The 23,921-nt window shown below is 33.6% G+C and overlaps 1 protein-coding gene across 1 annotated transcript in view; it reads left to right on the forward strand.

Moving 5' to 3' along the window:
- Positions 1-10,771: 10,771 nt before the first annotated feature.
- LOC143226769 (potassium channel subfamily K member 13-like) overlaps positions 10,772-23,921 on the forward strand; it is an 88,792-nt gene continuing 75,642 nt past the window's right edge. Inside the window, exon 1 of the mRNA XM_076458165.1 lies at positions 10,772-11,791. Coding sequence (XP_076314280.1) covers positions 11,455-11,791 — 337 coding nt within the window. The 5' untranslated portion in view covers positions 10,772-11,454. The remainder of the gene's footprint in view (positions 11,792-23,921) is intronic.

Consider the following 23,921-nt stretch of genomic DNA (forward strand, 5'->3'; position numbering starts at 1 on the left):
AGGATGAAATAGAAACTAGAAAGAAGGAAACATGGATATTATAGCTGAGTGCTTGATGGCTCAATATCTGTTTAATAGACCAGAAAGACAATACACTGAGAAATTGCTTTAGAGCATAACCAGATCAGAGAACTGAAAAAGAGCTAAGAAGGCATCAAATAGATTGGAAATAGAGGAAAACTTCATTACATGAGGAAACCCTTTCAAGAGTTCGTAAGTTTATCGACAGGTAATATTCCAATATGTTTATTGATATTAGTTCTTGAAATGTTGGACACGACTTTACCGAGGGAATATTTAAATTAGCTCGTGATATGTCCTTATGATGTTAATGCTGAAAAAACTGGATTTAATCAAGATGACATGGTATAGCTGGAAGGACATCATTTTAAGAGAAGAAAATTCCAAAGTTAAGTTGATGTTCAGAAGGGTCTTACATTGTACTGAAAATATACACGAAAAACAAACTTTGATATGGTTTACAGAACCCAGAACAATAGGTGTTTCAAATCAAAGGTCATCCTCTATGGTAATCTTGGGAAGTAAGTTAGTGAAAGAACAACCAATTGTCTAATGCCAGAGAAGAATTTCTCAGTGGAAATTGAACTTGGTGAGGAGCCCGGAGATCCTGTTCAGACCATTCCCGAGGATAAACTAGGTCAGAGCTATTAATGGATTCACTCAGTCATCTATGAGGAACGCAAAACGCAAACTAACGTGACAGGGGTTTAGTTTAGAAAGAGAGAAATCGTATTAACCACCGTGTATATTCGGTTATTCTACAAGTAAGTTCGTGTTTAAGTGAGTCGTGGTATCTTCAGAGAGGTACTTTCGTTTGCTCGTCATTCATTAATGTAGGCCTACAAATTACAACAGGCTATAAGCTTGTAGAAACGTGAGCGATAACATAATTTCTCGTTGTTACGTGGAGAGGACTAAGGATTATTTTCAATATAAATAGTTTAAAAGAACATATGGAACGAAATAATAATATTATAACAAAATATATTCTTGATACTATGGTTGCACTTACTTGATAGATAGATTAAAGTGTACAACTATTATGAACTGAATTAACGAATGACAGAAGAACACAAATTTCTGGATTATTTAACGAGTGAAAAATGAAGCAAACTTTATTGAAGAAGCCACATAATAAATGATATATAATTATGTGGTAGACTAGTAGTGACATATCCCGTTTCTACGTGGAACATTGCCAAAGAACCACGTGATACATTTCCTTGAAAACACGTCTCACTGAATTAAAAAAAATCACATTTCATCAGCAAAAATATCTTTTTCGAAACAAATCTTTAATGAAGGAAAGAGAGCATGCTTATAAAGTATTAACTTGCGGCGACAAATATCAGATGTTGCCATGGTTACTATATTATTACAATCACCTAATTATTAACTAGTTACTGAATTTTTCATTAATATATTTATTCTTATAAAAAGATACTATAAACGATACTAATTACAAGCTAAGTATCTGAAGATCTTTGTTTACAACGGTCAAGATTTGACCAAAAGTGATTTGTGATCCCTCTTATTAAGGATGGATTCAACCAACTGTTGGCATACTTTCACATGCGGTGGTGCCTTTAGTTATCTGACTCCTGTACCAGGTAGATCATTTTTATCATTTGTGTTATTTTCATATTATTCCATTTGATTGTAGGGTTTTATCTCCACTTGATGTTGTATGTGTCTTATGTCTCATGTTGTATATGTCTTATGTTGCATATGTCTTATGTTGCATGTGTCTTATCCATCTGAAACAGAATTACCTTGTGTTATTTATCGCTGCTATTCCTTGTATCTCCGAAATGTAACAGTACCTGTTTATCGAGGCTGTTTCTTACATTTCAAAGCTGTCTATTGAGAAGGTATGAAATAACCGGTAATTATCTTACGACACCAAAGTGTTCCTCCAAATAATATAAAAAAACCAGTAATTATCTCGGAGCTGCTCCTCACGTCTCCAAACTGTTCCTCTAAATAATATAAACTAACCAGTAATTATCTCGCAGCTTTTCCTTATGTCTCTAAAGTGTTCCTCTAAATAATATAAAATAACCAGTAATTATCTTGCAGCTGTTCCTTACGTCTCCAAAGTGTTCCGCTAAATAATATAAAATAACCAGTAATTATCTTGCAGCTGTTCCTTACGTCTCCAAACTGTTCCTCTAAATAATATAAACTAACCAGTAATTATCTCGCAGCTTTTCCTTATGTCTCTAAAGTGTTCCTCTAAATAATATAAAATAACCAGTAATTATCTTGCAGCTGTTCCTTACGTCTCCAAAGTGTTCCTCTAAATAATATAAAATAACCAGTAATTATCTCGCAGCTGTTCCTCACGTCTCCAAAGTATTCCTCGAGATCTTTTCTAATGTGGACAACAAATTGTACATTCTTCGTGAGACTTTCTTTGAAGGTATTGATGATATAATTTTCGATACAGATCTAAACAAGATTCAATACAGATTCCTATTGATCAGTGAGACAACAAAATTCTGTTTCGATAGCGGTGTGGTGTTGGTGATCTTCGTGACACTGGGATTCACAACTTTACGTGTTATATAGTTGAAGGTAACAAATCTATATATCTGAGAAACCTCAACCACTATAACGAGTTCTAACAGTCACGTGTTATGTAGTTGAAGGTAACAAATTTTTTTATCTGGGAAACTAAGCATTGTAAGGAGTTCTAAGAGTCACGTGTTATATAGTTGAGGGTTACAAATTTATCTGAGAAAACCTCAACTATTTTAAGGAGTTCCAACTGTAACGTGTGATACAGATAAAGAAGCCTCAGAGATTGTAAGTATTTCTGTTGACCTGTATCAGTTTCTGAATCTTTCTTCATCTCATATCAACAACTTCATGACATCAACGAAAGTTTCCAGAAACAAGTAGCACCTAACGAGGTCGTGTCATCCACGCCCATCTTCTGTTTTCCTTTTTTAGTTTTATTAGTGTTTTTTTTCTTACAGATGAACTATTTTGCTGGACTTTGTCTGCTCAAAAACAACATTGACCTGTTCAAAGAGAAGGACAAAGAATATTTGTCAACTCCGAGCTGACCAGCCTACTCTTCTGACACTTAAGTTTGACTTCCTGCCTTCTCACTGGAGAACCTTAACGTGATGTATTGACCTCTCAGGCCGTATCCGGGAATCAGTTTGAACCATCACGTGCTGATGTCACGTGGAAGTAGTTATATGTGAGTGCTTCTTATTACACTCTGATTTACACAGTCTAAATCTGCTAACATTTTAGGTATAAATTTCCGAATAAATGCTTGTTCAGAATGTTACCGCAAAGTATAGAAATGCCAAAGTAACCATTGTCAATTTGTAGCACTAAATATCATCAAAACATCTACTGAAACAAATACGTCACATCAAATAGACCAATAATAATTAAGTGTACATTAAATTCTTGAAACATGAAGGATCTGTCAAGTCAGTTGTATAAATTAAAACTTTAGTGTCTCTTAATTTACACAGTAATGAGTTGTCATATCACTTCCTTAAAATATTAAAGAACTGTCATGGCTGTTAATTTAAAGAATAATAAGTTATAATATATCACTTTCTTGAAATATTTAAGAACTGTCACGTCTTTTAGGTTAAACAATAATCGGTTATAATGTCAGTTTCTTCAAATATAAAGAACTGTCATGCCTCTTAGGTTAAACAATAATCGGTTATAATATCAGTGTCTTGAAATATTAAAGAACTGTCATGTCTGTTAGTTTAAACAGTAATAGGATATTACGCAAGTTTCTTTAAATAATCAAATATTGTCGTGTCTGTCAAAAACTGTCGTGTCTGTTGAATTAAAACAGTTTATCCTGTCGGTTTTTTTGAAACAATAAATAATTGTCAAGATGGACAAACAAAAATGAAAAGAGCAACAATTGCTTTGTTCGGAGTGTCGTGTGTAGTTGAATAAAGAATAATGATCTCCGTTCGTTTAAACACTAAGTAGTTGTTATAACTCTTAGTTGAAATAATAAACAACTTTCCCGTCCGTTAAAACAATTCTAGATTATGTCAGTTTGTTACAACAATGTTTGTTAAAATAATATGTTGCCATATAAGTTTGTTGAAACAATAGTAGGTTAACGTGTCAGTTTGTTAAAACAATAGTAGGTTAACGTGTCGGTTTGTTGAAACAATAGTAGGTTACCGTGTCGGTTTAATGAAACAATAATAGGCTAACGTGTCAGTTTGGTAAAACAATAATAGGCTAACGTGTCAGTTTGGTAAAACAATAATAGGCTAACGTGTCAGTTTAGTAAAACAATAATAGGCTAACGTGTCAGTTTGGTAAAACAATAATAGGCTAACGTGTCAGTTTGGTAAAACAATAATAGGCTAACGTGTCAGTTTAGTAAAACAATAATAGGTTAACGTATCAGTTTGTTAAAACAACAATAGGTTATCGTGTCAATTCCTTGAAGTAAGAAAGAGCTTTCATATTTAAGTAAAAGCTCAAAGATACATTTTTTTTGGGATGGTTATTTATTTTTATTTATTTATTTTTTGTATCGTTTCAACTGCTGGTGAGGCCTTCATCAAGTAACTGTCTCTATTTTGCTAAATAGTGCGTGAGCATTTTGTTACAATTTAGAAACATATAGTGACATCTGTGTTTTGAGTTAAATTAGGTTTAATGCAAGAATAATTAATGCATGTTTTATTTTTCTACTATAAATGTTGTTCTCATTGCATTATATTTTAAAAATGCTTTTTTTTAAAGTTTTTGAAAAAATCGAACACACATAAGCAGTTCAATCAAAATCTCTATATTTTAACTTCTATTACAAATGTATTGTAAATATTCTCTCCTAACAATAATATTTATATTTGTTGAAACAATGATAGGCTGTCCAGACAGTTTGTTGAAACGATAAAGAATTGTTATGTTGGCTGATTTAATTTTTTTTTTCCGTATAGCAAACCCACAAAGGGCTATCTGCTCGGCCCACCGAGGGGAATCGAACTCCTGATTTTAGCGTTGTAAATCCGAAGACATACCGCTGTACTAGCGGGGGGCGGCTGTTTGAAACAATAAAGAATTGTTATGTTGGCTGGTTGAAACAATAAAGAATTGTTATGTCTCTGGTTGAAACAATAAAGAACTGTTACGTCTCTTTTAATGGAACTTTAGACAGAAAAGAATTAGTGGACTTAAGAATTTTGATAGACCACAACTGACTGTTGAGATAACAGAAGACGACATTTCTGTTTTATATTAAGATCTGATTAACGTTCGCAAAGCAACAGTTAATCTGTTGAAACAATAGTAGGCCTTCATGTCACTTTGTTGGAAAATAATAGATTGGCATCTCTGTTTGTTAAAACAAAAACTAACCTCATGTTTCTCAGGTGAATTAATAATACGTTGTACAAAGTATATAAAAATTATGTCTGTTGAAACTGAAATAGGCGTCATGTTTGTTTGTTTCAATAATAAATAACTTTGATGTCTATTAGTTGAAATAACAAAGAGTGTGTGTGGTGTTTGTGTGTGCTTTTTCTTCCAGCAAAGACACATCGGGCTATCTGCTGAGTCCACCGAGGGGAATCGAAATAATAAAAAACCGTCATGTCTGTTGAAACCAAATTAGCTGTCATGTGTCTGTTTGCTTCAATACGTGATGTCCATTAGCTAAAATAATAAAGAACGCCATGTCTGTTGAAACCAAATTAGCTGTCATGTGTCTATTTGCTGCAATTCGTGATGTCCATCAGTCGAGATATTAAAGAACTGTCACGTCTGTTAGTTTAAACAATAATATTGTGCCATATTAGTTTCTTGAATTATTAAACAACTGTCACGTCTGTTAGTTTAAACAATAACATTGTGCCATATTAGTTTCTTGAATTATTAAACAACTGTCATGTCTATCAGTTGAAACAATAATAGTGTGTCATATTAGTTTCTTGAAATATTAAACAACTGTCATGTCTGTTAGTTTAAACAATAATGGTGTGTCATATTAGTTTCTTGAAATATTAAACAACTGTCATGTCTGTTAGTTTAAACAATAATAGTGTGTCATATTAGTTTCTTGAAATATTAAAGAACTGTCATGTCTGTCAGTTGAAACAATAATAGTGTGTCATATTAGTTTCTTGAAATATTAAAGAACTGTCATGTCTGTTAGTTTAAACAATAATAGTGTGTCATATTAGTTTCTTGAAATATTAAAGAACTGTCATGTCTGTTAGTTTAAACAATAATAGTGTGTCATATTAGTTTCTTGAAATATTAAAGAACTGTCATGTCTGTCAGTTGAAACAATAATAGTGTGTAATATTAGTTTCTTGAAATATTAAACAACTGTCATGTCTGTCAGTTTAAACAATAATAGTGTGTCATATTAGTTTATTGAAATATTAAACAACTGTCATGTCTGTTAGTTTAAACAAAAATAGTGTGTCATATTAGTTTCTTGAAATATTAAACAACTGTCATGTCTGTTAGTTTAAACAGTAATAGTGTCATATTAGTTTCTTGAAATATTAAACAACTGTCATGTCTGTCAGTTCAAACAATAATAGTGTGTCATATTAGTTGAAATATTAAACAACTGTCATGTCTGTCAGTTGAAACAATAATAGTGTGTCATATTAGTTGAAATATTAAACAACTGTCATGTCTGTTAGTTTAAACAATAATAGTGAGTCATATTAGTTTCTTGAAATATTAAACAACTGTCATGTCTGTCAGTTTAAACAATAATAGTGTGTCATATTAGTTTCTTGAAATATTAAACAACTGTCATGTCTGTTAGTTTAAACAGTAATAGTGTCATATTAGTTTCTTGAAATATTAAACAACTGTCATGTCTGTTAGTTTAAACAATAATAGCGTGTCATATTAGTTTCTTGAAATATTAAACAACTGTCATGTCTGTTAGTTTAAACAATAATAGTGTGTCATATTAGTTTCTTGAAATATTAAACAACTGTCATGTCTGTCAGTTTAAACAATAATAGTGTGTCATATTAGTTTCTTGAAATATTAAACAACTGTCATGTCTGTTAGTTTAAACAGTAATAGTGTCATATTAGTTTCTTGAAATATTAAACAACTGTCATGTCTGTTAGTTTAAACAATAATAGTGTGTCATATTAGTTTCTTGAAATATTAAACAACTGTCATGTCTGTTAGTTTAAACAATAATAGTGTGTCATATTAGTTTCTTGAAATATTAAACAACTGTCACGTCTGTTAGTTTAAACAATAATATTGTGCCATATTAGTTTCTTGAATTATTAAACAACTGTCATGTCTATCAGTTGAAACAATAATAGTGTGTCATATTAGTTTCTTGAAATATTAAACAACTGTCATGTCTGTTAGTTTAAACAATAATGGTGTGTCATATTAGTTTCTTGAAATATTAAACAACTGTCATGTCTGTTAGTTTAAACAATAATAGTGTGTCATATTAGTTTCTTGAAATATTAAAGAACTGTCATGTCTGTCAGTTGAAACAATAATAGTGTGTCATATTAGTTTCTTGAAATATTAAAGAACTGTCATGTCTGTTAGTTTAAACAATAATAGTGTGTCATATTAGTTTCTTGAAATATTAAAGAACTGTCATGTCTGTTAGTTTAAACAATAATAGTGTGTCATATTAGTTTCTTGAAATATTAAAGAACTGTCATGTCTGTCAGTTGAAACAATAATAGTGTGTAATATTAGTTTCTTGAAATATTAAACAACTGTCATGTCTGTCAGTTTAAACAATAATAGTGTGTCATATTAGTTTATTGAAATATTAAACAACTGTCATGTCTGTTAGTTTAAACAATAATAGTGTGTCATATTAGTTTCTTGAAATATTAAACAACTGTCATGTCTGTTAGTTTAAACAAAAAAATAGTGTGTCATATTAGTTTCTTGAAATATTAAACAACTGTCATGTCTGTTAGTTTAAACAGTAATAGTGTCATATTAGTTTCTTGAAATATTAAACAACTGTCATGTCTGTCAGTTGAAACAATAATAGTGTGTCATATTAGTTGAAATATTAAACAACTGTCATGTCTGTTAGTTTAAACAATAATAGTGAGTCATATTAGTTTCTTGAAATATTAAACAACTGTCATGTCTGTTAGTTTAAACAGTAATAGTGTCATATTAGTTTCTTGAAATATTAAACAACTGTCATGTCTGTTAGTTTAAACAATAATAGCGTGTCATATTAGTTTCTTGAAATATTAAACAACTGTCATGTCTGTTAGTTTAAACAATAATAGTGTGTCATATTAGTTTCTTGAAATATTAAACAACTGTCATGTCTGTCAGTTTAAACAATAATAGTGTGTCATATTAGTTTCTTGAAATATTAAACAACTGTCATGTCTGTTAGTTTAAACAGTAATAGTGTCATATTAGTTTCTTGAAATATTAAACAACTGTCATGTCTGTTAGTTTAAACAATAATAGTGTGTCATATTAGTTTCTTGAAATATTAAACAACTGTCATGTCTGTTAGTTTAAACAATAATAGTGTGTCATATTAGTTTCTTGAAATATTAAACAACTGTCACGTCTGTTAGTTTAAACAATAATATTGTGCCATATTAGTTTCTTGAATTATTAAACAACTGTCATGTCTATCAGTTGAAACAATAATAGTGTGTCATATTAGTTTCTTGAAATATTAAACAACTGTCATGTCTGTTAGTTTAAACAATAATGGTGTGTCATATTAGTTTCTTGAAATATTAAACAACTGTCATGTCTGTTAGTTTAAACAATAATAGTGTGTCATATTAGTTTCTTGAAATATTAAAGAACTGTCATGTCTGTCAGTTGAAACAATAATAGTGTGTCATATTAGTTTCTTGAAATATTAAAGAACTGTCATGTCTGTTAGTTTAAACAATAATAGTGTGTCATATTAGTTTCTTGAAATATTAAAGAACTGTCATGTCTGTTAGTTTAAACAATAATAGTGTGTCATATTAGTTTCTTGAAATATTAAAGAACTGTCATGTCTGTCAGTTGAAACAATAATAGTGTGTAATATTAGTTTCTTGAAATATTAAACAACTGTCATGTCTGTCAGTTTAAACAATAATAGTGTGTCATATTAGTTTATTGAAATATTAAACAACTGTCATGTCTGTTAGTTTAAACAATAATAGTGTGTCATATTAGTTTCTTGAAATATTAAACAACTGTCATGTCTGTTAGTTTAAACAAAAATAGTGTGTCATATTAGTTTCTTGAAATATTAAACAACTGTCATGTCTGTTAGTTTAAACAGTAATAGTGTCATATTAGTTTCTTGAAATATTAAACAACTGTCATGTCTGTCAGTTGAAACAATAATAGGCCATTATTGCATCCAAGACTTGCTCATTCCTGAGAAAGATAATGCCAACTTATCACAAGATGTTCTAATTTTTAGTTAGATAACGACCTACAATACTTGTAGTAAGATAACAATACGTGTAACGCCAGTAGTGAAATACTAATCAGCTGTCTCACGAAATAATACCATCAGTGATTAAATAATAAAAACTTTTTTATGAAGATCGTGTTTTCTACACCGCACAGTCCACAAAATATACACGCATTTTATTTTTTTAGTGTAGTGACAGTTAACTAAATTATTGTGCCGAAATTATAATTATAGCAACACAGATCTGGTCTCTTGTCTTTCTGTAAAATTCGCAGTGTAGCAACAGAGAGATGAGTTCTTTGTGTTCTACAAATCTTAGTTTTAACACACAGGTCCTTGTCACGAAAGTTGTATTCTCGCAACAGATAGCTTATTCCTTGTCTTGTCGTAAAATTGTTGTTGTGGCAACACCAGCTGGTTCATTGTTTGTTGTTATATTAGAGTAGCAATGGACCACTTGTTTCTAGTCTTGTTCTTAAAACTTTAGTGTACCAGCAGACGAAATTCTTAGGGTAGCAACAGGTACCTTGTTCCTTGTTTTGAAGTAATTTTTTTTTTAAATCTGACATCAGAAAATGTGTTCCTTGTTCGCAGCGTTTGGTTTCGACAAGTTTATAAATTTAAGTTTAGACGTTTAGTAATAAGTTTGTCATTATAAATTACCAACATTTGACAGTTTTTTTACAAAACAATTACTTTTTTTTCTTCTTCTAGGAAAGTTAACAGGTTACTCACTAAAGCATCACTACGTTTAGTCCTAAATCTATTCACATCACAACGTTGTATCCCAAATCTCTTCACATTACAACGTTATGTCCCAACTCTCTGCTCATCACTACGTTTAGTCCTAAATCTCTTCACATCACAACGTTCTATCCCAACTCTCTGCTCATCACTACATTTAATCCTAAATCTCCACATCACAACGTTTAGTCTAAAATCTCTTCACATTATTACATTTAATCCTAAATCTCTTCACATTACTACGTTTAAACCTAAATCTCTTTACATCACTACGCTTAATCCTAAATCTTTTCACATCACAACATTTAGTCCCAAATCTCTTTACATCACTATGTTTAATCCTAAATCTCTTCACTGTCCCGTTTCTAACTTTCAACCATATCTATCGGTGGGAGAACAAGTATTTGGCTTGATTTGTTTGAGTCTCAGATCGATTAATGTTTCTCTATATTCGTGCGATGGCGCTGACATCGACACACATCACCTGGAAGCTCATGCAGTAAAGCCAGCTACAGTAAGGCGAGGGCGAGTCTAGGCAACACCACGTGGCCATGTGAACGTTTTCAGAATACGAGTAGAGAATGTTTTGTTTCTTTCATCTCTATATGGTCGAGAGCTGGTTAAATGACCTGAAGTAATTCGATATGTAGATTATCACGTTGTTTTATAACGTGTCTAAATGTGTTAACTAAAGGTCAGTAAATAGTAAAGCGAGTTGTTTGTAAACGTATCTTACCCGTGAGCAACTCTGCTGTTATACAAATTCCAACATGTCCCAGTCTGTCCATCCTACAAAGTTCTCTGTTAATTTGAATGTGTTGTTAAGTCTTAGCTATTTTGATTTATTGATTCTCAAATTGTATAAAACGAAACTTTAGGGCCAGTTTCTGGAAGGAACAGAGTGTGAACGCATTTGTCAAAAATTCGACTTATCTCAAGTCGCTCGGTCTCACATGAAATCAGAAATCATTAGATTAGCTCGAGGAATCAGAAGAAGATGTTAACTTCACCTGATCGTTCTTTTACTGACTGACTAACGTCTGTTCTGTTTGACCAGTGTCCATCCACCAAAAATGTAGATAGACAATGACTACATAGTACCTGCACGTGAATTTTCTGTTCTGTTTGACCAATGTCCACTCGCCAGGAGTGTAGACAACGACTACAAGGTATCATCCACACGTCAACTTTCTGACTAAGTCCAACAGCCAAGAGTGTGTACAACGTTATTTTAGCTTTTAGAGGTGAGTCCAGCCCAAAGAATGGCTTCGCCAAGAAAGGGTTGTTGTAATGTCTTACACTTACATGAGGACAACGCACGGTTTCTTCTCCTGGCTCTTGTTATGGTGGCGTACATGCTTCTCGGAGCTGTGGCATTTCACTTTACAGAACGTGACCACGAGGACTTGAGTCGTCAGCGCTACCAAGCGGTGCTCGCCAACTTCTGGGCCAAGTACAACGAAACAGTAAACAAGACAGACTTGGAAGAGCTTCTAGAGGAATTTGGATCTGCTTTCCAAGCTGGTTTGATCAACAAACGCCCTCGGTGGGACCTTCCGGGAGCTTTCTACTTCGTGGGAACCGTTGTCTCTACTATCGGTGAGTACCGAAGGACCGACTATTAGGATAAGATGCACACTCTATCACTGATGGGCGTATTGAGTTTTTACTAATGGTGTCTGTCATTGGTGGATGAAGTAAAGGTTTAATAATTGTGTTTATCATTGGAGAATATACTGTAGTGTTTAATATTGTTGAGTGCAATAGTATTTCTCATTGGTGAACATATAAAAGTATTGCATATTGACGAATGTAATGGTGTCTCTGATTGGTAAATGTATAGAAGTGTTAAATATTATTGAATGTACTGATATCTCTCATTGGTGGACGCAAATAATGTGCTCACACATTATTATGCGTGAATTATAGGATCTAAATACCTGCAGGTTCTTGTAGATGTAAGAAACATCAACAGTTTGGCGTAGATTAGTCTAATTAGGACAATAATCATAGTGTGTTTACTCGTGACGGTTTAGTTACAATGGGCTATTTGTGTTCTGCCCATCTCATCCTAAGATAATTAACTTCTGGTTGTTTCCAGTACTTTCCAGGGCCTAAAACTGCAGTAATCTAACTTGTAGCGAAACATAACCACAATGTTATTTTATATGTTTGTCGGGTGAAATTTGTAACAACAGGATGTTTCATTTATAACCAGTCAGAACACTTAAAATATTTAGTAATTCCACAAGTAATAAAAACGTCACGTGCAGAGTGTAGTGTTATCATAAATGTTATCTCGTGCTACATGTTCAGGAAATTACCTCTTGACGTGTAACTACAGAAACGAACAACGGAATTCGCAAGTTATGTTTATTCGGTGTAACTTTGGTGGTTTGAACATCCTATAACACTGAAGGATAATATGTGTTAACCCTTTCGGAAACGAGTGTGTTGGTTGACTTTTCAATTGCAGTTGACATCATATGATGTAAATATTTTGTGTTAAACATTATGAATGGCCTGCTGAAAAAAAAAAAGCGAATTTTTGCGCACGCGCTAATAGGCAAAATTAGACACACTGCAAACTAAAGATTTATTAGTCACGGCAGCTCAGTCATGCGCAGGAGGGGGTAATGAAAATCAAATAATAAAAAGGGTAGAATTTCTATTTCTGGTCTCTACATAAATTTATCAACAATTTGCTATAATTATAATACTTGAATTAAATACCAATAAATGAATATATTTTCTAATATACATTATTACATAACTACCTGGTTGCGTCCCTACCTCACATTATACTGATTACATACATCATGGTTGTACATCTGTTTGTGTAGGTGTTTCATCATACTGAGTATACATCACAGGTGGTATACCTCTTTACACGTGTTTCATCTGTTTACCATATCTGTCACACTATAGTCACACTATATATATATATTTATATATATAGTATATCTGTTACATATGTGTCACCCTATGTAGATTATATATCCCGTTTAGAATACTTATTTACATATGTGCCACACTTAGTGATGGAAGATCTCTACACATAGTACATCTGATTACACGTGTGTCACATTATGTAGTTTATATATCCTGTGCAGTATGCTTGTTCACGTATGTGTCCCACTACTTTCATTAAATATCTACCGATACTGCTTTGTTTCACATATAAAAAAATATCTAATGCGGGTATGTATTAACCTTGTGGTTCGTCTGCGGCACTAATTTCACGTGCCACATTATCAAGACCTTCACTGGTGAGATGTGATTCAGGGTAATCCACTAACAAGTCGAGAATTAGTTGTCACACGCATACTGTGCTTCTGTTACGCCGATTCGAAATATATTTCTGTGCTACCAACCACGTGATTAACCAGATGTTGGTAAAAGTAAAAACGTAATCAAATAACTGTAGATGATGGTCCCGAAATGTAACTGTGTTGGATTCCTTCTCTTTTAAATTTATCACGACGCTGAAAACATTTATGTAGGTGTCGCTGACAGCTGCCAGTAAAACCAGCTTTCTCTTAAAGGATTTAATTTTCTGCACACTCAAAGGCAGTATGATGCAGGTAAAACCTTCTCCATATATATTTGTACTTTAAAACTACAAAACTAGCTTGGAATTGTCTGATGTGTTTTACTTATTTAAAACCACAAAACTAGTTTAGGGCTGTCTGATGTGTTTTATTTAAAACCACAAAACTAGTTTAAGGCTGTCTGATGTGTTTTACTTATTTAAAACTACAAAACTAGTTTAGGGCTGTCTGATGTGTTTTACTTATTTAAAACTACAAAACTAGTTTAGGGCTGTTTGATGTGTTTTACTTATTTAAAACCACAAAACTTGCTGAGAATTGTCTGATGAGTTTTATTTATATAAAACTACAAAACTAGCTGAGAATTGTCTGATGTGTGTTACTTATTTTGTCAGACAAATTTTTACTCTCAGGATTTTCTGCATTTCACTGTACAGTTGAGAAGTGGAAAAAATTCCGTCCTGTTACAAACATGTCTGTATATTAAAGCCATAAACCTAATGACCGTGTTGGTAAAAATTGTAGGTTTATTTAATACAATACAATTACTTAAAATTGTAGGTTTATTTAATACAATACAATTACTTAAAATTGTAGGTTTATTTAATTCAATACAATTACTTTATGTTGTTCAACCTAATGGATGTAGAGCTTAAAAACTTTGCCACCTTATGTATTAATAACAGCACACTTTACGTTCATACATTGATCGAGCTTAGTAACTGGAAACTGAACCTCGAAAAGCGATAGCTCATCTGTCCGACTGTTTATAATTAACTTAATTTGGTTACGCTAAGGAGATTTCCCCTTTATCTGTCCAATCGCTTATAGTTAAATTAATTGGGTTATGTGTTGGAGATCTCCATCTTCACCTGTCCAATCGTTTATAATTAAATTAACTTGAATAAGTTAAGAAGATATCCCCTTCAACTGTCCAGTCATTTATGCATAAATTAATTTGAATAAGTTAAGGAGATCTCCCCTTCATCTGCCCAGTCCAATAAATTGTTATGTTAATTTGAATAAGATAAGAAGATCTCCCCTTCATCTGTCCAGGTGTCTACAGTTATATTAATTTGGTTAAGTCCAGTTGTCTACAGTTATATTAATTTGGTTAAGTCCAGTTGTCTATAGTTAAATTAATTTGAATAAATTAAGGAATCTTCTATTTATTTCATTATGAAATCCATGTATGTATTCTTTTCTCTCGTAAAATTTTCCACTTCATCCAACATGCACATGACAGATAAAGTTACTGTACTGAAGGAGGGCTTTATGAACATGACAGATAAAGTTACTGTACTGAAGGAGGGCTTTATGAACATGACAGATAAAGTTACTGTACTGAAGGAGAGCTTTATGTACATGACAGATAAAGTTACTGTACTGAAGGAGGGCTTTATGCACATGACAGATAAATTTATTGTACTGAAGGAGGGCTTTATGTACATGACAGATAACGTTATTGTACTGAAGGAGGGCTTTATGTACATGACAGATAACGTTATTGTACTGAAGGAGGGCTTGTTTTTTGTTTTTATGTTAAACACGCAGATGAGCAAGGAACTAATTACACTGTGTTGAACATGAGTATCTAAAGAGGTTTTTCACCGTGTCACTTACGGAGAGGGCACGTGGACCAGCAGACTTTGATATATTTTATCTTTCATGATTGACAGAAAGAAGGAACACTAATATATTGGTTTCAATTGAATTACTTAACAAAGAAATATACCGAATAACTGGCTCTGATTTACGTGCTTGTCCTTTCAGCCGTGGGGGCGTTATAATGTGACAGTCAATCTTACTATCCGTTGGTAAAAGAGCAGCCCAGCAGTTAGCTGGAATGGTGACGACTACCTGCCTTCCCTCTAGTCTTACACTGCTAAATTAGGGACGGCTTGCGTAGGTAACCTTCGTGTAGCTTTGCGCGAAGTTCGAAACAAATAAGCTGTTTTACTGTTTCGACGGCATTGCTTATCACGCTGCTTCCCTGACGTAATTAAAAGTACAAAGAGTAATATCACGTGACAGTTTTAATAGCACGAGTCTTCACGACGGATATTCAGTAAGAATGACGTATACTGATGCTTTTTATTCTTCCATAAAGCTTCGGCCGACAGTATTTTCTGTTCACTTCCATAGCTCACCATGTAGTGGCTGAACGATAGGACTTATATGAAGTTAGAATCAGTGACACACCAGAACAACAGACGGTAATCAGAATAAGTGAAACACCAGAACATTAATTTTATTTAATGAAATAGTACATTGTGGAAGGTTTCCATGTATTCTAACATATTTATGAATGTGGAGTTAATAGACGTGCAAGCTAGTAAGAAGATGGAGACATAATTTGTAGTCCCCCACTGGGGACTTCTTCGGATTTAGAAAACTAAAATCAGGGGTTCGATTCCCCTCGGTGGACGAAGCAGATAGCCCATTATGGCTTTGTTATAAGAAAACATACACATAATTTGTGGCGTCTTTTCTAACATGGCAGTGGTTTCTACCTAAAACAACGTAACCAACCTTCTCTTAAGACTAAAATAATACAACACACTGGACAACCGATATTTCAGTGATAAACATGCATATCATGTCTTACTTGACATCTTTGTTTTGTGTCCTACATGTGTAGTAAACCAATCTTGTACATGTGATTTCCATGTTGATGTTAAGAGTGATCTCCGTTTTAAACATGTATGCTGTTGTTTTTATGTCATCGTATAAGTGTTATAAGTAGGGTACAAGCGTTATAAGTAGGGTACAAGTGTTTTAAGTAGGGAAAGAATACGACATTCATGATTTTAGTAACAGATTTAATCACGTTTATACTTTATGGATTTACTTTGACACACATGGTTACTCTAAGAGGAGATACAAAAATCCCGTTCCTTCCTCGTTTCGAGAGTTACCATGCACACAGCTACACAGTGGGGTATCTTTACTCAGTCCAACAGCGGATATCGAAACCCGATTTATGAACTTAATATCTAAGTGACACAAAGTTGAATAATCAGTCAGAGTAGCTTTGAAGTCAGGAACTTGTTTTACTGTGTATATCTGAAGTACCAGCTTCAAGCAACAGGATATTTGACAACGGGTTCAAGGACATTTTAAAACACTGGACATCTGAAATGGAATGCAGGTGGACAGTTTTGTAAAAACAAAACACTTGTTTTCTACATGTCAACGTAATAAAGTAATTCATACAATATTTCATACGTTTCAATCTATCTGGTCACGTGCCAGCCAGTCTGTCAATCTATATCCCATGATTTAAGATAAGATAAACCACAAACAAAGCGACTTAATTGTGATTGTTCCATATCGTACGAACGATATAACTAGCCGGCGAATGTAATCACTGGATATATGATTAAAGAGATCCTACCATAAATCTCCTTGTTCGTGTTGTGTCTATTTAATACAGAATCATTTGGGCAGACACAATGACATATTCAACAAATAATAAATATTAGTACAGACAGACACAATGACATGTTCAACAAATAATAAATATTAGTATAGACAGACACAATGACATTTTCAACAAATAATAAATATTAGTACAGACAGACATCGTCACATGTTCAACAAATAATAAATATTAACGTAGACAGACATCGTCACATGTTCAACAAATAATAAATATTAACGTAGACAGACATCGTCACATGTTCAACAAATAATAAATATTAACATAGACAGACATCGTCACATGCTCAATAAATAATAAATATTAACGTAGACAGACATCGTCACATGTTCAACAAATAATAAATATTAACGAAGACAGACAATGTCACATGTTTAATAAATAATAAATATTAACGTAGACAGACATCGTCACATGTTCAACAAATAATAAATATTAACGTAGACAGACATTGTCACATGTTCAATAAATAATAAATATTAACGTAGACAGACATCGTCACATGTTCAACAAATAATAAATATTAACGAAGACAGACAATGTCACATGTTTAATAAATAATAAATATTAACGTTGACAGACATCGTCACATGTTCAACAAATAATAAATATTAACGTTGACAGACATCGTCACATGTTCAACAAATAATAAATATTAACGTTGACAGACATCGTCACATGTTCAACAAATAATAAATATTAACGAAGACAGACAATGTCACATGTTCAACAAATAATAAATATTAACGAAGACAGACAATGTCACATGTTTAATAAATAATAAATATTAACGTTGACAGACATCGTCACATGTTCAACAAATAATAAATATTAACGTTGACAGACATCGTCACATGTTCAACAAATAATAAATATTAACGTTGACAGACATCGTCACATGTTCAACAAATAATAAATATTAACGTTGACAGACATCGTCACATGTTCAACAAATAATAAATATTAACGAAGACAGACAATGTCACATGTTTAATAAATAATAAATATTAACGTTGACAGACATCGTCACATGTTCAACAAATAATAAATATTAACGTTGACAGACATCGTCACATGTTCAACAAATAATAAATATTAACGTTGACAGACATCGTCACATGTTCAACAAATAATAAATATTAACGTAGACAGACAATGCCACATTTCAACAAATAATAAATATTAACGTAGACAGACAATGCCACATTTCAACAAATAATAAATATTAACGTTGACAGACAACGTCACATGTTCAATAAATAATAAATACTAACGTTGACAGACAACGTCACATGTTCAACAAATAGTTAATATTGACATGGAGAGACACTGAACATTAGTATGAGGAAACATTGTTATTTCTGTGATCAGAACTATTATAGACATAATTAAATGTTTATGTCAAATAAAAATCTTTAATTGTTCAGCCAATAATATAACATTACTGAGGTGTTGCTTCTTATACAGTATTGTGATGGAGTGAGAACGCTACCTTGTGTTACAATTCGAAATTTTCGTATTCGTCGTTTTAAATAATACCCACATAGTTGTATTTGTTTTGTTCCAATAATTGTACGACACCCACCTCTCATGGTTTATCCTAAAAACTGCGTTTCGTTAGATAACGGAAAACGTTTCGCCCTGTTTAGCGCTTTACCATTATTCAGCTATAACACTGTAATACACCATTTCATTTATTAATACGAAACTCCATTACGTATTGACGAATAGGAATCACTGACAACAGGATGCAGGCTAAATGCACGCGTTTTAAGATTTCAGTCGCAGTTGCTAAGCTTGGACACTACTGGTTGGATAAGGTGAGGCAGCCAAACTTATCATATGTTATATTAAAACTAGGATTATATCGAGTGCGACACTGTTCTAATAATAGTATCAAAATAGTATCCGCTGAGAAATTTCAGTTTGGTTTGTTTTTAATTTGGTGCAAAACCACACGAGGGCTATCTGCGCTAGTCGTCTCTAATTTGGTTTCTTTGAATTTCGCACAAAGTTACTCAAGGGCTATCTGCGCTAGCCGTCCCTACTTTAGTAGTGTAAGACTAGAGGGAAGGCAACTTGTCATCACCACCCACCGCCAACTCTTGGGCTACTCTTTTACCAAGGAATAGTGGGATTGACCGTTACATTATAACGCCCTCAGGGCTGAAAGGGCGTGTATGTGTGGTGCAACAAGGATTCGAACCTGCAACCCTCAGATTACGAGTCGAACGTCTTAACCCATCTGGCCATGTTGGGCACAGAAATATTAGACTCGGTTGTGCAGCTTCTAGCTGTTGGCGGGTATAAACGGAACATGATCGTTTTGTTAACAGTAATAGCTAGCAAGCATAAAGTAGAGGGAAGAAAGACAGAAGAAAAGGGAAGTATGATACAGTTAATGAGGGTTAAAGGAAATATTATTAAAGATAATATGTATCGACGAAAATAAATATACCTTTAATAAAGGCTTAGTGAAAGAACAAGAGGCAATATATAATGCAGAAAAAACACCACGTGTAACTTACAAAGGAGAACAGAAGAGTCGAAAAGAAAAAGGAATATTGGAAACAAAAGGATTCCACAGAGTGTGTCTTGATTTAACAACCTCGAGTTATCGCCTGAGTCCACAGTGTGCGTGTATCTTGATTTAACAAAGCCACCTCGAGTTATCTCCTGAGTCCACAGAGTGTGTCTTGATTTAACAACCTCGAGTTATCGCCTGAGTCCACAGTGTGCGTGTATCTTGATTTAACAAAGCCACCTCGATTTATCTCCTGAGTCCACAGAGTGTGCGTGTATCTTGATTTAACCACCTCGAGTTATCTCCTGAGTCCGCAGAGTGTGCGTGTATTTTGATTTAACCACCTCGAGTTATCTCCTGAGTCCACAGAGTGTGCATGTATTTTGATTTAACCACCTCGAGTTATCTCCTGAGTCCGCAGAGTGTGCATGTATTTTGATTTAACCACCTCGAGTTATCTACTGAGTCCACAGAGTGTGCATGTATTTTGATTTAACAACCTCGAGTTATCTCCTGAGTCCACCAAGAGGAATAGAACGCCTGATTTCAGCGTTGTAAATCCGTAGAGTTACTGCTGTGTTAGCGTGAGACTCCACAGGTTTACCGAAAAGAAATTAGATAAAACTGCGAATCTGTTAACAAGTTGTTAAAGAAAAGTATCTTTAAAAGATTAGGTTAATAAGATGGTTGGTATATTGAAGAGGGAGAGCGAGGTTAATGACACAGAAACCGATGTGTATGTAGAGTAAAGACGAGATTAATGAGACAAGAAGTGAGGATTAGTATACTGAAGAGGGAGAGAGGGGTTAATGACACAGAAACCGATGTGTATGTAGAGTAAAGACGAGATTAATGAGATAGGAAGTGAAGATTAGTATACTGAAGAGGGAGAGAGATGTTAATGACACAGAAACCGACGTGTATGTAGAGTAAAGACGAGATTAATGAGATAGGAAGTGAGGATTAGTATACTGAAAAGGGAGAGAGAGGTTAATGACACAGAAACCGACGTGTATGTAGAGTAAAGACGAGATTAATGAGATAGGAAGTGAGGATTAGTATACTAAAGAGGAGAGAGAGTTAATGACACAAAACTCGACGACGTATGTAGAGTAAAGACAAGATTAATGAGAAAGGAAGTGAGGATTAGTATTATGAAGAGGAGAGAGAGAAGGTTAATAACACAGAAACCGACGTGTATGCAGAGCAATAAAGACAAGATTAATAGAGACAGGAAGTGAGGATTAGTATACTGAAGAGGAGAGAGAGAGTTAATAACACAAGAAACCGACGTGTATGTAGAAATAAAGACAAGATTAATGAGATAGGAAGTGAGGATTAGTATACTAGAAGAGGTAGAGAGATGTTAATGACACAGAAACCGACGTGTATGTAGAGTAAAGACGAGATTAATGAGACAGAAAGTGAGGATTAGTATACTGAAGAGGGAGAGAGAGGTTAATGACATAGAAACCGACGTGTATGTAGAGTAAAGACGAGATTAATGAGACAGGAAGTGAGGATTAGTATACTGAAGAGGGAGAGAGAGGTTAATCACACAGAAACCGACGTGTATGTAGAGTAAAGACGAGATTAATGAGACAGGAAGTGAGGATTAGTATTATATAAGAGGGAGAGAGAGATTAATGACATATCAACCGATGTGTATGTAGAGTAAAAACGTGGTTAGTGAGACAGGAAGTGAGAGTTAATACACTGAAGAGGGCAGGACTCATCATATTACGTATTCATAGTTTTACGACATTTGCTATCAAATTGTATTATATAGACCTTGGGCATTTTTCATCTTTAGTTTCGTAGCTCTAAAACGAACTTTAATTAGGTACATTATATAAAATATTAGAGTTATTTACATAAACCTGTGAGGACACGTCATTTTGATTTCTAAGTCTTAATTCAACTGCTCTAATAAAATACCCAGCATGATGTATAGTTCTGTACATATACTAATGTTTTAACAGAACTTGTTGTGTGTATAGAGAGGTTTTATGTGAAGATTCGTAGCTCTGCACTAAATTATACGGTTCGCAACAGTGGAAACAAGTAGAAGATATTATGGAGTCAGTAACATGAAAATAGACGAAATTGTTAACCTGTTATTAACATTATAGGAAAGTGAAATTAACTTTAAAAGGTTAGGTTAATAACAGTGTGGACCAGAGGTTAATAATCAAAGCAACAGAGTTAAGAAATGTACAACAGTAGTACTGGTGACATATCCTTGGCCCGATGACCGAACGTATTTAACAATGGGGTTTTCCCTTGTTTAATTAGTAAGTGTAGTTAACCGTCGTTAGGGTTCCCTGGTGTAGTGAATCAGCGTATTTAATGGTGAGGTTTTCCAGGTCTTATGAACGAGTGTATTTAATGGTGAGGTTTTCTAGATCTTATGAACGAGTGCATTTAATGGTGAGGTTTTCTAGGTCTTATAAACGAGTGTATTCAAAGGTGAGGTTTTCCAGGCTTTATGAACGAGTGTATTTAGCAGTGATGTTTCCTAGACCTAATAAACGAGTGTATTTAACCGTAAGGTTTTCTAGGCCTTATGAACGTGTGTATTTAACGGTAAGGTTTTCTAGGCCTTATGAACGAGTGTATTTAACGGAAAGGTTTTCTAAGCCTTATAAACGAGTGTATTTAACGCTGAGGTCAACAATTCGTTTGGTTTTATCTGGTCTTTTGGCACGTATTTTGAACTTCAAGATTTCTAACTTTCTCTTGTCTGATTGGGTGTGCATATTATGCTAACCAATTTTGTCATTCTAATAAAGTGGCAATAATATTGTAACTATTTCTCAGAATATTATCCATAATTCATTACGATACGCGAAATGCAACTTAGAAATTTTGCAATGAAATTTTAAAACACCGCAAAGGATCAGAAGTTTAGGTTAGCCAGTAACAAACGAATAAATATTTTGATGTTGGAATTGTCGGTAACCATTTGAGATCAGCTTTGTAGTATCTTAATTGTCGGTAACCATTTGAGATCATCTTTGTAGCATTTTAATTGTCGGTAACCACATGAAATCATCTTTGTAGTATTTTAATTGTCAGTAACCATTTGAGATCATTTTTGTAGTATTTTAATTGTCGGTAACCATTTGAGATCATCTTTGTAGTGTTTTAATTGTCGGTAACCATTTGAGATCATCTTTGTAGTGTTTTAATTGTCGGTAACCATTTGAGATCATCTTTGTGGTGTTTTAATTGTCGGTAACCATTTGAGATCATCTTTGTAGTGTTTTAATTGTCGGAACCATTTGAGATCATCTTTGTAGTATTTTAATCGTTGATTTTAGCGTTGTAAATCGGGAGACATACCGCTGTACTGGCGGGGGGCTTTATATATACAGAGGGTAGATAAAAAGTGCTCCCTTTCAAGATATTGTTAATTTGTTACATCTTTTATTAAATAATAGGAAAATATATATAACTGTATGTTTTTAGAACGCACTCGACAAGATCTGTTCAAATATGATCGCAGATCCTAATTTTAACACCGGCTTTAGTGAACACCTGAACGTTTCGTGATTTGAGTTAAATTTTCTCATATAAAGTGTTGTGAACCTGCTCATTTTGTAGGCTAATTTGAATAAGACGGTCTAAGAACCTATAGCAGGTTCACAACACTTTATATGAAAAAATTTGACTCAAATCACGAAACGTTCAGGTGTTCACTAAAGCCGGTGTTAAAATTAGATCTGCGACCATATTTGAACAGATCTCGTCGAGTGCGTTCTAAAAACATATAGTTATATATATTTTTCTCTTATCTAGTAAAAGATAGAACAAACTAACAACAGTTTCAGATGAGGTCACTTTTTGTCCACCCCTTGTATATATCCAGTTCTATTTCTTTCATTAGAATGTGCCCCTCAATGACACAGTGAGTGGTATGTCTGCAGACTTATGCTGCTAGTAACCGGGTTTCGATACCTGTGGTGGGCAGAGCACAGATAGCCCATTGTGTAGCTTTGTGCATAATGACAAAACAAAGAAAGTCATAAGAATCTATGGTACTGTCAGCAGTCTTTTCTTATAGCAGTGAATCTATATTTATATACTACTTGAAAAATACTAATGTATTGTCACCACACAATTTTTTTTTTTTCGATTTGCATTCGTCCATGGCTACTGATGAGGTGTGAATTTTTCAAAACCAATATAATTCTGTGATACGTGTACCGA

Source organism: Tachypleus tridentatus, chromosome 9 (assembly GCF_004210375.1).
Source record: "Tachypleus tridentatus isolate NWPU-2018 chromosome 9, ASM421037v1, whole genome shotgun sequence".
Classification (NCBI taxonomy): domain Eukaryota; kingdom Metazoa; phylum Arthropoda; class Merostomata; order Xiphosura; family Limulidae; genus Tachypleus; species Tachypleus tridentatus.